General features: G+C 48.3%; 2 protein-coding genes across 3 annotated transcripts; both read left to right on the forward strand.

The window, feature by feature from the left end:
- The first annotated feature begins 6,657 nt into the window (after window positions 1–6,657).
- Window positions 6,658–7,533, forward strand: LOC143973634 (galectin-1-like). Its single transcript, XM_077474494.1, has 3 exons — window positions 6,658–6,719; window positions 6,838–6,997; window positions 7,390–7,533. The coding sequence occupies exons 1-3, from the start codon at window positions 6,658–6,660 to the stop codon at window positions 7,531–7,533; spliced, it is 366 nt and encodes a 121-aa protein (XP_077330620.1).
- Window positions 7,534–10,505: 2,972 nt separating this feature from the next.
- LOC143973645 (galectin-1-like) lies at window positions 10,506–15,949 on the forward strand. 2 transcript variants are annotated; one of them, XM_077474504.1, is made up of 4 exons: window positions 10,506–10,524; window positions 14,146–14,225; window positions 15,082–15,241; window positions 15,621–15,949. In XM_077474504.1, exons 1-4 carry the CDS (start codon window positions 10,522–10,524, stop codon window positions 15,762–15,764), a joined length of 387 nt encoding a protein of 128 aa, XP_077330630.1. In that variant the 5' UTR covers window positions 10,506–10,521; the 3' UTR covers window positions 15,765–15,949. The 2 variants fall into 2 exon arrangements, with proteins under 2 accessions (XP_077330630.1, XP_077330629.1); XM_077474503.1 differs by lacking the exon at window positions 10,506–10,524 and adding an exon at window positions 11,508–11,529.
- Window positions 15,950–17,076: the final 1,127 nt, after the last annotated feature.

Genomic DNA, 17,076 nt, shown 5'->3' on the forward strand with positions numbered 1-17,076 from the left:
CTAGTATACAGGGTGTAATAATCCTAAACCTCCTCCCCCCACCCCCTCTTGTATACAGGGTGTAATAATCATCCCCCTGTACAGGGCCATCTTGAAAGCATCATGGGCCCCTGGGCAGAGTAATTCTCTGGGGCCCTTACAAGCCTGTCCCAATTTTTATTTTATTTTGTGCACTCAAGAATAAAAGTATAAAGCCTCACTGTGCCCAACACTGCAGCCTCGCCATGGCGGAGAAAGAGAGATGGTGGACCAGATCATGACTGGAGGAAGAGGAGATCCGGAGATGAGTGTGAATAGCAGGCTGTTATGAAATTGCCTCCGTTCTGCTCGCCGTCTCACACAGCCCCACCCCCTCCTGACCCCGCGCCTGTGATAGGCAGAATGCAGGTCCAATGCTGGGATGTTTTGCCTATCACAGGCGCGGGGTCAGGAGGGGGCGTGGCTGTGTGACGCAGAGCAGAGGCAATTTCATGTAAGCTGTAAGAGCCTGCTTTTGCACTCTCATCTCCGGATCTCCTCTTCCTCCCTCTGATCTCTTCCACCGGGGTGATCACCGGGAGACCAGCTCCCAATCAACCATTTGAGGGCTGCAGTATACAATTCCACCCTGCAGTGCCAATATCGTCACTCTAGATATGACTGGCCCTGATTGGGGAGGGGGCCCTCATGTGTATCTGGGGCCCCTGGGCTGATCTCGGTAAGACGGCCCTGCCCCTCTAGTATACGGGTTTTGTAGTAAATTTTTCCCCTTTCTCCCATACAGACGGTTGTCTTGTATAAATTCAGCCTCAAACCCGGTCACTCCGTGGAGGTGGGGGGCTTCATTCCGGAGGGATGTAAAAGGTAGGTGAAGATTTTCTCCTTGGCTACTTATTGTATAATATATACGTCTGATCTCTGTAATACTAGAATTTGCCAAATGTACAACTTGCAGAAGTAGAAGTGTGCTCTGTGTACCATCCATCCTACTGACCCCTCACTGGGAATTTGGTCCCTCAAATAATACCAGACATCAAATTGATTTGATTGGAGCTAATTTTGCTTCAACATTTGTTGTCAAAATGTCATCCTGGATAAAACTTGTCCAACTTGTCAGCCATCATCTGAAATATGACAACTGACAATCCTGTGACTCCCATCTACGCTCTGTCTACCAGTCCTCCATCCCTCCACTGGTCTGATGGGCAGACCTCTTCCCTGCCATGGTACATACACCCCATGGGGGTTGGCTGAATTTCCAGGACTAATGGTCCTTCAGAGGATGGTGACACCTTATGGATAGGGATGAGCTTTGTGTTGAACATACGTTTGACTCGAACATCAGCTGTTCGGTGAATACTGAACGTTATGGGCCATTCGCTCCAAATTCGTGTGGTGCTCACGGCCCACAATGCACTGCACCATCGCAGTGCATTGCTGGCTCATGATTGGCCAAGCATGCACTGTGACCCCCGCATGCTTGGCCAATCATTGCGCCGGCAGCGAGGAGAGCCATGATTGGCCACAGGCATCCTGCCTGTGGCCAATCATAGCTCAGGCTGTGTAGTACACACCCCACACTATATAAGGCCGCCAGCATGGCGGCCTAGTGTAGTGTGTTTGGTGTCTGTAGGAGTTAGTGGGTGTTCTGTGTACCTTCAACACAGTATACACCGTTCGTTATCGGACGATTTTGCATTCTTGCTTTTCTGTAGTGGTTGTTGTCTGCGTGCCCTGACCACAGTATACACCGTTATATCACCTACATAGCTCTTCTCTTATTGAGCCGTGTGTGTGTGTCTCCAGCACAACATGCACTACCCAATTGCTGGTTTTCCCATCTCCCTTCAGGCCACTACCATGTCTGAAAGGCCAGCAAGGAGAGGCAGACAGGCACGAGCTGATAAAAGAGGGCAAGCAGGCTCTGTGTCTAGAGACAACAGTGCTGGTCGTGGACGCGGTGCATCTTCGTCAGCACGTGGCCATGGGACATGCTTGTCCTTTTCGGCAGATGGACATGTTGTTGAGCCGCAACATACCAACGACTTGGTTGAGTGGATGACCAAGCCCTCTTCATCCTCCTCATCCTCTCACCCAGGCACAGGGTACTAGCAAAGCAGCTGCCAACGCATAGTCTTCCCTCCTCTCCATGTCATCAGTGACTCCTTCCCTAGACCCACCACGTCCTCCTGAGGAGTCTCCTGAACTCTTTGAGCACAGTGTTGGGTACATGCTCCAGGAGGATGCCCAGTGTTTTGTAGGCCCTGATGATGATACTCAGCTAGAGGAAGGCAGTAGCTTGAGCACAGAGAGGTTATGCTCAAGAAGGACAGCAATCTGGCAGGCATGTTCCACAAGCTACAGCATACTGCCAGGTTTACTCCAGCGATGAAGGGGGAGGGGATGATGGCACTGACTCCACGTGGGTGCCTGGTAGGAGAGGGGAGGAGGAGGAGGCGGCGCATGTCCAACTAGGCAGGATGCCCTCCGGGGGCCAGCTTAGGGGCAGCACACCGACTGAATCACACCGCAGAGCTCCGCCTGTGCAGGGCGCTGCCTCTGCGCGTTATTCTAAAAGTTCTTTGGTGTGGGCCTTTTTTGAGACGAGTGCATCAGATCGCACCGCTGCTATTTGCAACATGTCTCAAGCGTATCTCACGTGGCCAAAACATCAGCCGCTTGGGCACCACATGCTTGACCAGACATATGTTGACCTGCCATGCAGCTCGTTGGCAAGCGTACCTCAAAGAACCACACCAAAGAACAAAGCGGACCTCTCCTTGCTCCTCATCAGCTGGGATCTCCAAACCCACTCGACCTTCAGTCCTCTCTGAAACCTGCACTGAGAGGAATGAAGGTGTAGAATTAGGTGTGTCACAGCCAAGTGCTTCCGGGCACTCTGCTAGCAGTACACCCACGTCCAATTATAGCAGGCAAATGTCCCTGCCCCAGCTGCTGGACCGTTGAAAGAAGTTCACTCCCAGCCATCCACATGCCCAGCGGTTGAATGCTAGCTTGGCTAAATTGATAGCACTTCAACTGCTGCCTTTTCAGTTGGTAGACTGGGCCCCCTTCCGTGAGTTTGTACAATGTGCGGTTCCTCAGTGGCAGGTCCCCAAACGCCACTTTTTCTCACGGAAGGCGATTCCGGCTCTCTACCGGCATGTGGAAGGCAATGTCCTTGCCTTGCTGGACAGGGCGGTCAGTGGTAAGGTGCATATTACTGCTGACTCATGGTCCAGCAGGCATGGACAGGGACATTACCTGTCTTTTACGGCCTATTGGGTCACTCTTATGGCAGCTGGAAAGGATGCAGGACAAGGTGCAGTAGTGTTGGAGGTGGTTCCACCACCATGCCTCCAAAATGCTACTATTGGTTGTGACACACCTCTCTCCTCCACCCCCTCTTCTTCCTCCATGGCCTCTTCCAGTGCTCTGTAGGTGTTCCAGGGGCTACGCAAGTACGCAGGCAAAACTATGCCATGCCGTGCTTGCGCTGGTTTGTTTGGGGGACAGGAGCCACACTGGGGCAGATGTTTTGTCAGCTCTGCAGGGTCAGGCCGAGAGGTGGTTGACGCCACGCCAGCTTAAGCCAGGAATGGTGGTTTGCGACAAATGCACCAACCTCCTCTCCACCCTCCGACAGGGACAACTGACCCATGTGCCCTGTGTGGCTCGCGTCCTTAACCTGGTGGTGCAGCGGTTCTTGGGCAGGTACCCGGGCTTACAGGATGTTCTGAAGCAGGCCAGGAAAGTCTGTGCATTTCCGCCGATCATTTAATGCCTGTGCTCGGCTGGCTGAGCTCCAAAAGGAGCTGAACCTGCCTAAGAAACGCCTTATATGTGACATACCCACCAGGTGGAACTCAACATTGGCCATGCTGCAGCGGCTGCACACACAGCAGAGGGCCATCAATGAGTACCTGTGCGACTACGGCACCAGGACAGGGTCAGGGAGCTTGGTTTTTTCCTCACCACACCAGTGGGGCATGATCAGGGATGGATGCACTGTCCTGTCACAATTTGAGGAGACCACAAGGATGGTGAGTGGTGACAGTGCATGCATCAGTGACACTGTACCTCTTGTCCACCTGTTGGCGCATATGCGGCGTGGCAATAATGGACAGGGAACTTGAGGCAGAACAGGGGCAGAATGAAGATTTCCTTGCCTCTCAAGGCCCCCTTTATCCAGACAGTGTTCCTGCTGTGCCACCCATCACACAGGAAGAGAATGAGGAGGATGATGATTGTGTCAGCATGGAGGTGGAGGCTGGCACTCAGCATAAGCAGCAGCCGTCTTGTAGGGATGATTTACAGTTCCAAGAAACCCGTGGACTTGTACGTAGCTGCGGGTCATGTTGTCCTTAGTGACCCAGGGGACTCCGGACCGAATGCCACAGCTAACCTACGCTGCATGGCCTCCCTGATCCTGCAAAGCCTGTGGAAGGAACCTCGTATTTTTCGGATCAAGGAGAGGGACAATTACTGGCTGGCCACTCCTTGATCCACGGTACAAGGGTAAGGTTGCCGATCTTATCTTGCCGTCGCAGAGGATGAGACTCCAGGAGGCCTTGCAGAAAGGTCTGCAACGTGTTCCCAGAGACTGGGAGGTTACAAACTCCTGGTCCTGGACAACATGTTGCTGAGGCATCGGTCAGAAGGAGCGGTGGAGAAGGTGGCCGTCTGACTGATGTGTGGAAACTATTTTTTTTTTTTTTTCAGTCCGCAGCCCCAAGGTATGATCAGTTCCAGCAACCATCGCCAGCGTCTGATTTACATGGTGCAGGATTACCTAGGGGCAAGGTCAGACTTGGACCCCTTTCCCACCGAAAATCCTCTGGTTTACTGGGTCTTGAAGATGGATCACTGGCCAGAGCTTGCACAGTATGCAATTGAGCTACTGACCTATCCTGCATCCAGCGTTCTTTAGGAACGCACCTTCAGTGCTGCTGGTGGCTTTGTTGCCGATCACAGGGTGCGCCTGTCTACCGAATCAGTTGATCGACTGACCTTCATAAAGATTAATCAGTCTCGGATCACCCACAGCTACCAAGCACCTGAAGCTGATGTAACTGAATAATTTTTTTATTTTTTTTTAAATATCACATCCCTTCAAGACTGCCGATGCTGAGTGACTGTCCTTTTATGTTGATTGTCTATCCTCTTCCTCCTCCACTGATATGTTAGAAGAACATTTTTGGTTCTGGGTGATGCCACCAGCCCAAGTTTAATTACAATTTTTGATGCTTTTCAGCAGGGCTCATTCCTGCACCACAACTAGAGTATATGGGAGAGGTTGCAGTGTTGTGGCACCAGTGCCTAAGGCCCAATTTTTCAGCCCCTGTTTAACAGGGGCATGTAATTACAATTCTTGATATAATAGTTCACAGGAGGGCCCGTTCCTGTGCCCACCCAGAGTAACTGGACTTGTAGTGTTGTGGCACCAGCACCACAAACAACAAAGGTAATTTTTTCTATCACTGTTCAACAATGGCATGTAATTACAATTCTTGATATAATTGTTCACAGCAGGGCACTCCAGCGCCCAGCAAGAGTCACTTTGAGGGCTTACAATGTTGTGGCAAAACCAACACCTTGTTCCGCCATTTCTGCAGAGCATATAGGGCAGGCCCCTACTTTCAAACATCCAACTTACAAACGTCTCCTACTTGCAAACGGAAGGAGACAACAGCAAGTGAGATGAAAAAAGACGGACGGCAAAACAAATTATACAGGGGTGATAACCCTTCCCTATGTTTTCCAAAGAGCTTAAAAATGGGCTGGAGCTACACTTTAAAAATGTACCAGTTGAAAATTACAAACAGATTCTACTTAACACAACAAACCTACACAGTCCCTGTCTTGTTTGCACCGCCTGTATACTGCTGTTCTGAGTATATAGGGCCTGGGGGCCACACGTATTTCCTTTTTTTTAATATGGGTTTGCGGTTCCCCTTAATATCCGTACAAGACCCAAAGGGGCTGGTAATGGGCAGGGGGGCTACCCATGCCATTTTTCTCAATGATTTTCATCCATATTGCCGGAACTAGATATAACATTAAAACCGCAAGCAGTTTTAAATGACGTTATTTCTGTTAAATGTCATTTTGTGCAGGGACTGTTCTATAGTATGCCTGTGAAGTGCCACGTGTTTAGAAGTATGATCATTAAAATCAGTGCTCCCGCCAAAACGGCCATTTTTAAACATTTTAGGCATTGACCCATGTCCCCTGGGGCAGGAGCCAGGTCCCCAAACCCTTTTTAGGACAGTATCTTGCATATTGGCCATTAAAATTAGCACTTTTTATTTCGAACGTTCGAGTCCCATAGACTTCAATGGGGTTCTAAAAGTTCGTACGAATTTTCAGTCCGTTCGAAAGTTCTGGTGCGAACCGAGGAGTGTTCGGCTCATCCCTACTTATGGAAATGATGTAAACAAAAAAAAAAATTAAATAAACTTTTTATATTTATAATTTAGGATTTGGCTTCTAATTTCTGTAGCCATTTTTCTCCCTGGGGACCTCAAAGCACGTTATCTACTGTTTGGGCAGATATCTCTTGAGAAAGGGCTCAAAGTTGACTCTCGGCTCTTTCTTTCTCCCTCTCACTATTGGGATGGATGGGAGAAGAGAGCTGAGACTAGTCTTCAATGACTTCACTGTTTTTGACCATCCAGGATGAATTGTTCCATAGTGGCTACAATTCTAAATGTCAGTGAGGGAATATTAGCTGATATAATGTAAATTCATAATGTGGGGGATGGTGAAGTATCCATGGGAGGACCACTGGTGAATGACTTGAGTACGATATCCAACAAGGTCAGCTGAGCAGAATAATTGCTGTTTCCGTCTTTCTAGGTTTTCCATAAACTTGGGAAAAGATGAGAAAAATATAGTGCTGCACTTTAACCCTCGCTTTGATGAGCGCAAGATAATCCTGAACTCCATGGTGGACGATGTCTATGGAGAGGAGCTGAAGGAAAGCGTCTTCCCCTTCCAGGAGGGGTCAGACATCACGGTAGGTCTGTTGGATGGGGCAAAGTGGTATCCTTGTGCATATTGGGCACATATCTCTGAATGATGGGTTAGGTGAAGGGTATAAAGGATTTGCTATGATGGTCACCCCTTCAGCTCATTCCATGAAGGATGAGGACCTCCCGCATAGAAGATCCAATTGATTCCATCCATCATGCTACCATTGTGTGCTATTATATACCGCCTAGCAAATGGTTGCTGCTGGTCTGATCGGGGGGAGGGGGGGAGGCAATAGAGGAAATAATGTGTGACATTGACGTGTACATGGGGATAAGAAAAAGTGTGTGACTCTGAATAATTGTATTCTCATTTACCCTCAAGTCAGTCATTTGTAGATCACTTATTGACTTTTTTTTTTTTTTTTCTTTCTTGCAGGTTTACTTGCAGTTTGAGCAAGACATGATCACCATACATCTACCTACCGGAAATCCTCTCTCATTTCCAGTCCGCTTTCCCATAGAGGTGATCTCCTACTTGTCTTTGGTGGACCTCCAGCTCAAATCCATCACATTCAAATGAAGAATCCCACAGAGGAACCGCCTGTCCCCCACATGTCCCTATCCAGGATCTGTGAAATGTCCATAGTGGCCAAAGATTCTTATCTTGTAACTCTGTTCCTGCTGCTCATGTAGCCATACATTGTGCTTTACCCAGTACTAGAAATGGATTTCATACACCTTTCAAATAAAATCAAACAAGCTCCATTGTGTCGTTTTTTTTTTTTTTTTGTTCATTTTTGGGGGGGTGGCAGGGGTAGAAACATTTGTGCAGCTGTCTTTCAAATGCAGTGTGACATAAAATAATGCAACAACCACTTATTTGTTTTGGGGGTTCTATGTAATTTTCGATCTCTTGTCAAGATCCCAACGGTGAAAAAAAAATGTGATAACTTGCTGTTTTTAATTGTGCAGCTCTAACAAGTCCTTTGGCATCTCTTCAGCTTTGAAGCCTGGCTAATAGAACTGGTCAGGATTCCACCCCCTTGGTTTTCAATGCCCCCAGCTATTGGCACAAAACATGTCCCAGTTTGAGGACCTGCCATCTTACACAGCTAAAGTGCCAACAGTTGCTCAGCAATGTCTTGCTAACTCAGTAAAGTCGGTCTTTTGACTGCAAAATTAGGCCCTCTCTCATTTGTTCCCAGCGTTTGGGAGTTCCCGTCTTATAACCACAATCTGTCCTCTTGCCCTGGCCAGAGCAGGGTTTTGCATCTTGGCTGTGCCAAAAACCTACCTTAATTAGGGAGGTTGGGACTAGAGGATCTCCTCCAGTATAACCTATAAAGGGGAAGTCTTCCCAGCCCCGCAGAGGGCAGCTCAGATTTAGGAGCCATCTCCCTGGCGCTGCCAACCTTCTCACTTTGGGCTTGACTGAGGGACCTGCCGAAGCTGTTCTCTATATTCTCCCCCCCCCCCTCTACCAAATTAACCAGATAACATCCTTTCATCTGGAGTTGAAAGGCCATAGCAGCCTTTTATTACAAAACAATTAAATACCCAGCACCCCCTTCAAAGACTCAATAGACCCCTGTCTGCTACTATGACAAGAAAATAACAGCCTCAAATTGAATGGCCGTCTAAAACCTAAATCCTGAAAAACCTGCTACATATATACCCCCAGCACCTGAAGAAAATAGGAAGCACCCTCAGACCAACACAAACAAGGGAGGGTGGGGGAAAATTCTCTGACAAACTCAGAAAAAAATCCCCCCCCCCCCTCAAAATACCCCTCAGCTCTGCAACCCACCAATCTGGTAAGCGGAATACTACCTTCAAAATCGCACCACTAAATACCCCACCTCCTCTGCATGCCTGAGTCACGCTGCCCCCTCCTAGTTTCACTCACCTCCGGGCCACATACTGACAATTCATCATAGTCAACATTGCATAGGTCAGTGATGGTGAACTTTGGCACCCCAGATGTTTTGGAACTACATTTCTCATGATGCTCAACTACACTGCAGAGTGCAAGAGCATCATGGGAAATGTAGTTCCAAAACATCTGGGGTGCCAAGGTTCGTCATTTGGGAGGGTCTGTTATTCACATGACTAGGGCACCACCAATCTCCCAAACACCATGTCAATCACTACCTATCCCCAAATTAAACACTTGTACCTAAATAATGAGGCCACGTTGGAGAAATTGTGGCTGCATTGGCTATTTATTAACAAATAACCAAAAAATTAACATTCCTTAAAACAGAAACAATAATATTCATAATCAAATAATAACATTAAGGTTGCTGGTCTTGGGAGTCACAATGAACCAACATCAGGTTTGGATCTAGTGGACTAAAATTCCCAGCCGCACCACACCGGCTCAATGACCACTCACCCCTCTGCAGATACCTCCGAGTTACAACTTCCCAGCTAACACACCGTTATCTGAGATACAACACAGGACTCCATACATTAGATGGTCCCTACTAGGAACTCTGAAGACCTCAATCGCCATAACCTTATGACTAACGAGATTAAACGCAGGCTGGGTGTTCTGTTCTAATCTACTCTATTTTTTATTGAGTACAGAACCAAGGATCATTTTGTGCTACTAAATTGTATGGAATTTGATAGACACCACATAATGACAGACCCCCCCCCCCCCAGCAACAAAATACCACCCCAGTGACAATAGATCCCCACAGCAGTCAGCTTCAATAGAATACATTCAGTGCTGGAGGTTTCCGGAGCTGCGTTCCCCCCCACATTCCCGCTGAAAAAAAGCCCTGGTTACCTTCATCAAAACAAAAAAATATCTCTGCCCTCCTCTACAGCTCCCTTTTTAGAGAAAGCCATCCTCTAGAGATAGGGCATGGGAGCGAGATGCCCCAGAGCTACTAAGACGTAGGCATGAGCTCTGGCGTGTTTGCATGGTCCATGTGCAGAGCCCACCAGGAAGTCGGCGCAGCGCTGCGCTAATCGCAGGCAGTGAGACATTGCCCGATCTCTGCAGCCGCACATCGGGGCAGCGTCTCACTGCCTGTGATTAGCGCAGCGCTGCGCCGACTTCCTGGTGGGCTCTGCACATGGACCATGCAAACACGCCGGAGCTCATCCCTACTAAGACGTCACCTCCTGACCTGCATTAATCATCTAAAGGGCCCTTTGCAGGGCTGAAGCCCCAGACCAGGTGGTGCAGACCATGGGAGGTCTGGGCAGAGTCCTCTTATGTGAGAAGTGGTGGAAACCAGGGAATGTGTGTGCCATTTGGGAGCATGCCCTACTGGACAGAGGGATATTGGGAAGTGACTGACATACTATAGAACAGCGTTTCTCAACCCCACTCCTCAAGGTGCCCCAACAGGTCACGTTTTCAGGATTTCCCTCAGACGGAACAGCTGTGATAATTACTAAGGTAGTGAAACTGATCAAATCACCTGTGCAAAATAATGGAGAGCCAGAAAACGACCTGTTGGGGCGCCTTGAGGATTGGAGTTGAGAAACATTGCTATGGAAGGTGTCTTCATCCCCCTCAGCTGCAGGTCCTGTGATGAGGTGATGGACACTAATGGTGAGGACTTAGTATACATGGAGAAGTGCTTAGAGTTGCCACCTCATCCCTTTAAACCCGAACACATATGAATTACACGGGTTCTGAGGCTGATTTCATGTAGATAAGGCACAGAGAATAATTTGTCCCACACCTCTCATAGCCAGGTGCATAGACATTCCATGCCATCCATAGCCAGGTGCACAGATGTCAAACACCTCTCATAGCCAGTTGTACAGGCATCATACAATACTCATAGCTAGATGCAAAGATGTCCCAAGCTACCCATAGCCAGGTGCACAGCCATTGCAAGCCACCCATAGCCTGGTGCACAGCCATTGCAAGCCACCCATAGCCAGGTGCACATACATTGCAAGCCACCCATAGCCTGGTGCACAGACATTGCAAGCCACCCATAGCCAGGTGCACAGACATTGTAAGCCACCCGTAACCAAGTGTACAATTGCCCCACAATGTCCCACACCACTCATAGCCATGTACACAGACATCACATACTGCCCATAGCCTGCGAGGTGGGGGGCAGGGATTGTAAATTGTTACTTTGGGGTCGGTTTACTAAAACAGGAGAGTAGAGAATCCGGTGCAGCTCTGCATAGCAAACAATCGGCTTCCAGGATTATTTTTGGCAAAGCTTAATTGATGAAGCTGAAGTGAGAAGCTGATTGGCTCCCATGCACAGCTGCACCAGGTTTTCACTCTCCAGTCTTAGTAAATCTCCCCCTTTGTGTTGTAGAAATGACTTTGAGGACGGTCATCTTTTGCCCCCTTTGCTGTTTGTGGTGAGTGGTGACACCCCAGCAGAGTGACGATGGGCGCCCCATGCTCAGTCACACCCCATCCACATTTCATTCATTCTCTGTAATGAATTCTCAGGCCAGGGAGCGCTGGGCGGGGTGACTCCTCCCTCCTGACTGGCTCCGCCCCCAGCAGACCTCCTATATATGAAGAGGTAGAAGTGCAGCTGATTACAAGTTTGTCTGAGAAGAAAGCAGCATGGCAGATAATGTGAGTATGAGCACTGATGGAAGCTGCAAAAGCTGAGAAAATGGGTTGTGTGGGCTGAAGGCAGTGGTGGGGGTAGTGCGGTATGGTGTGGGGAAGGTTGGGTTGCTGAGTATGGATGGTGGTGGGTATAGAGTTGGTGGGTGAGGACATGGGGTGATGTAGGGTTGATGGGTGAGGACATGGGATGATGTACGGTTGCCACATCATCCCTTTAATCCAGGACACACATTAATTACACTCACTTGGTACCTTTTTATCTGCTTTAAATCAGCCTCAGAACCCGTGTAATTCATATGTGTCCTGGGTTAAAGGGATGATGTGGCAACCCTAGTTGTTGGGTGTGGGTATGGTGCTGTTGGTGTTTGGGCTGTCATGCAAATAGTGTTGTTGGGGATGGTAAGTGGAAGGAATAGGGTTTGAGTATGGAGGGTGGTTGGTATAGACTGGTATAGGGTTGCTGGGTCTGGGCAATAGTGGTATGGTGCTGCTTCATGTGGTTAGTATGGTGTTGCTGGGTGTATAAATGATGACTTGCCTTTAATATAAAGGGTGTAGTAAAGATTGCCCACCCCCTCTAGTATACAGGGTGTAATAATCCTCCCCCCCCCTCTAGTATACAAGGTGTAATAATCCTCCCCCCCCCTCTAGTATACAGGGTGTAATAATCCTCCCCCCCCTCTAGTATACAGGGTGTAATAATCCCCCCTCTAGTATACAGGGTGTAATAATCCCCCCCCCCTCTAGTATACAGGGTGTAATAATCCTCCCCCCACCCCCTCTAGAATACGGGGTGTAATAATCCCCCTCCACCCCCTCTAGAATACGGGGTGTAATAATCCCCCTCCACCCCCTCTAGAATACGGGGTGTAATAATCCCCCTCCACCCCCTCTAGAATACGGGGTGTAATAATCCCCCTCCACCCCCTCTAGAATACGGGGTGTAATAATCCCCCTCCACCCCCTCTAGAATACGGGGTGTAATAATCCTCCCTCCACCCCCTCTAGTATACAGGGTGTAATAATCCTCCCCCCACCCCCTCTAGAATACGGGGTGTAATAATCCTCCCCCCACCCCCTCTAGAATACGGGGTGTAATAATCCTCCCCCCACCCCCTCTAGAATACGGGGTGTAATAATCCCCAATCCACCCCCTCTAGAATACGGGGTGTAATAATCCCCCTCCACCCCCTCTAGAATACGGGGTGTAATAATCCCCCTCCACCCCCTCTAGAATACGGGGTGTAATAATCCCCCTCCACCCCCTCTAGAATACGGGGTGTAATAATCCCCCTCCACCCCCTCTAGAATACGGGGTGTAATAATCCCCCTCCACCCCCTCTAGTATACGGGGTGTAATAATCCCCCTCCACCCCCTCTAGTATACGGGGTGTAATAATCCCCCTCCACCCCCTCTAGTATACGGGGTGTAATAATCCTCCTCCACCCCCTCTAGTATACGGGGTGTAATAATCCTCCTCCACCCCCTCTAGTATACGGGGTGTAATAATCCTCCTCCACCCCCTCTAGTATACGGGGTGTAATAATCCTCCTCCACCCCCTCTAGTATACGGGGTGTAATAATCCTCCTCCACCCCCTCTAGTATACGGGGTGTAATAATCCTCCTCCACCCCCTCTAGTATACGGGGTGTAATAATCCTCCTCCACCCCCTCTAGTATACGGGGTGTAATAATCCTCCTCCACCCCTCTAGTATACAGGGTGTAATAATCATCCCCCTGTACAGGGCCATCTTCACAGCATCATGGGCCCCTGGGCAGAGTAATCCTCTGGGGCCCCTACAAGCCTGTCCCATTTTTTTTTTCCACTCGAGAATAAAAAGTATAAAGCCTCACTGTGCCCAACACTGCAGCCTCGCCATGGCGGAGGAAGAGATGGTGGACCGGATCATGACTGGAGGAAGAGGAGATCCGGAGAGGAGTGTGAATAGCAGCAGGCTGTTACATCTTGCATGAAATTGCCTCCGCTCTGCTCACCGTCACACAGCCCCGCCCCCCCTGACCCCGCGCCTGTGATCGATAGAATGCAGGTCCAATGCTGGGATGTTTTGTCTCACAGGCGCAAGGTCAGGAGGGGGCGGGGCTGTGTAATGGCGTGCGGAGGCAATTTCATGTAAGCTGTAAGAGCCTGCTATTCACACTCAGGGCTGGACTGGGACAGAAATTTGGCCCTGGACTTCATCCAGACCGGCCCACTTACATTTTGAGTGTCCCATCATCACCCCCTTACATCAGAGTGTCCCATCATCACCCCCTTACATCAAAGTGGCCCACTGAGCCATCGGCCCACCGGGAAACTCCCGGTAGTTCCGATGGCCAGTACATGCCTGTTCACACTCATCTCCGGATCTCCTCTTCCTCCATCTGCTCTCTTCCACCGGCGTGATCACCGGGAGACCAGCTCCCAATCAACCATTTGAGGGCTGCAGTATACAATTCCACCCTGCAGTGCCGATATCGTCACTCTAGATACGACTGGCCCTGATTGGGGAGGGGGCCCCCCATGTGCATCTCGGGCCCCTGGGCTGATCTCAGTAAGACAGCCCTGCCCCTCTAGTATACGGGTTTTGTAGTAAATGTTCTCCTTTCTCCCATACAGACAGCTGTCTTGTATAACTTCAGCCTCAAACCCGGTCACTCCATGGAGGTGGGGGGCTTCATTCCGGAGGGATGTAAAAGGTAGGTGAAGATTTTATCCTCGGCTACTTATTGTATACGTCTGATCTCTGTATAATACTAGAATTTGCCAAATGTACAACTTACAGAAGTAAAAGTGTGCTCTGTGTACAGTCCATCCTACTGACCCCTCACTGGGGATTTGGTCCCTCAAATAATACCAGACATCAAATTGATTTGATTGGAGCAATTTTAGCTTCAACATTTGTGACAAAATGTCATCCTGGATAAAACTTGTCTGACTTGTCAGCCATCATCTGAAATATGACAACTGACAATCCTGTGACTCCCATCTACACTCTGTCTACCAGTCCTCCATCCCTCCACTGGTCTGATTGGCAGACCTCTTCCCTGCCATGGTACATACACCCCATGGGGGTTGGCTGAATTTCCAGGACTTCTGGTCCTTCAGAGGATGGTGACACCTTATGGAAGTGATGTGAACAAAAAAATAAAACTTTATATTTATAATTTAGGATTTGGCTTTTAATTTCTGTAGCCATTTTTTCTCCCTGGGATCTCAAAGCACTTTATCTACTGTTTGGGCAGATTTCTCTTGAGAAAGGGCACAAAGTAGTAGTGACACTCTGCTCTCCTTTCTCCCTCTCACTATTGGGATGGATGGGAGAAGAGGGCCGAGACTAGTCTTCAATGACTTCACTGTTTTTGACCATCCAGGATGAATTGTTCCATAGTGGCTACAACTCTAAATGTCAGTGAGGGAATATTAGCTGATATCATGTAAATTCATAATGTGGGGGATGGTGAAGTATCCATGGGAGGACCACTGGTGAATGACTTGAGTACGATATCCAACAAGGTCAGCTGAGCAGAATAATTGCTGTTTCCGTCTTTCTAGGTTTTCCATAAACTTGGGAAAAGATGAGAAAAATATAGTGCTGCACTTTAACCCTCGCTATGATGAGCGCAAGATAATTCTGAACTCTATGGTGGACGATGTCTATGGAGAGGAGCTGAAGGAAAACGTCTTCCCCTTCCAGGAGGGGTCAGACATCACGGTAGGTCTATGTTGGATGGGGCAAAGTGGTATCCTTGTGCATATTGGGCACATATCTCTGAATGATGGGTTAGGTGAAGGGTATAAAGGATTTTCTATGATGGTCACCCCTTCAGCTCATTCCATGAAGGATGAGGACCTCCCGCATAGAAGATCCAATTGATTCCATCCATCATGCTACCATTGTGTGCTATTATATACCGCCTAGCAAATGGTTGCTGCTGGTCTGATCGGGGGGAGGCAATAGAGGAAATATGTGACATTGAAGTGTACAGGGGGAATAAAAAAAGTGTGTGTTGACTAATGAATAATTGAATTCTCATTTACCCCAGTCATTTATAGATCACTTATTGACTTTTTTTTTTTTTTCTTTCTTGCAGGTTTACTTCCAGTTTGAGCAAGACATGATCACCATACATCTACCTACCGGAAATCCTCTCTCATTTCCAGTCTGCTTTCCCATAGAGGTGATCTCCTACTTGTCTTTGGTGGACCTCCAGCTCAAATCCATCACATTCAAATGAAGAATCCCACAGAGGAACCGCCTGTCCCCCACATGTCCCTATCCAGGATCTGTGAAATGTCCATAGTGGCCAAAGATTCTTATCTTGTAACTCTGTTCCTGCTGCTCATGTAGCCATACATTGTGCTTTACCCAGTACTAGAAATGGATTTCATACCCCTTTCAAATAAAATCAAACAAGCTCCATTGTGTTTTTTATTTTATTTTTATTTTTTTTTTACATGCTTTTAATACAAGGTTTAATTGGTTTGGGGCCCCGAAACGCTGAAAATGTAATTCTAGAGCAGTTATCTGGCAGGTAGGACAAGCTCTAGAGCTGCACAATTCTGGCCAAAATTATACTTTTTTTTTTTATTTTATTTTTTTGTTCATTTTTTGGGGGGCGGCGGGGTAGAAACATTTGTGCAGCTGTCTTTCAAATGCAGTGCGACATAAAATGTTGCAACGACCACTTATTTGTTTTGGGGGTTCTATGTAATTTTCGATCTCTTGTCAAGATCCCAACGGTGGAAAAAAAATGTGATAACTCTTGCTGTTTTTAATTGTGCAGCTCTAACAAGATCTATGGCATCTCTTCAGCTTTGAAGCCTGGCTAATAGAACTGGTCAGGATTCCATCCCCTTGGTTTTCAAAGCCCCCAGCTGTCGGCACAAAACATGTCCCAGTTTGAGGACCTGCCAACAGTTGCTCAGCAATGTCTTGCTAACTCAGTAAAGTCGGTCTTTTGACTGCAAAATTAGGCCCTCTCTCATTTGTTCCCAGCTTTTGGGAGTTCCCGTCTTATAACCACAATCTGTCCTCTTGCCCTGGCCAGAGCAGGGTTTTGCATCTTGGCTGTGCCAAAAACCTACCTTAGGGAGGTTGGGACTAGAGGATCTCCTCCAGTATAACCTATAAAGGGGAAGTCTTCCCACCCCCGCAGAGGGCAGCTCAGATTTAGGAGCCATCTCCCTGGCCCTGCCAACCTTCTCACTTTGGGCTTGGGAAGCATGACTAAGGGACCTGCCGAAGCTATTCTCTATATTCTCTCTCCCCCCCCCCCCCCTACCAAATTAAGCAGATAACATCCTTTCATCTGGAGTTGAAAGGCCATAACAGCCTTTTATTACAAAACAATTAAATACCCAGCACCCCCTTCAAAGACTCAATAGACCCCTGTCTGCTACTATGACAAGAAAATAACACTCAAATTGAATGGCCGTCTAAAACCTAAATCCTGAAAAACCTGCTACATATATACCCCCAGCACCTGAAGAAAATAGGAAGCACCCTCAGACCAACACAAACAAGGGAGGGTGGGGGAAACATCTCTG

The sequence above is a fragment of the Lithobates pipiens genome, unplaced genomic scaffold, assembly GCF_037356315.1.
Source record: "Lithobates pipiens isolate NorthernLeopardFrog02 unplaced genomic scaffold, aLitPip1_a1.2 Scaffold_88, whole genome shotgun sequence".
Taxonomy (NCBI): Eukaryota; Metazoa; Chordata; class Amphibia; order Anura; family Ranidae; genus Lithobates; species Lithobates pipiens.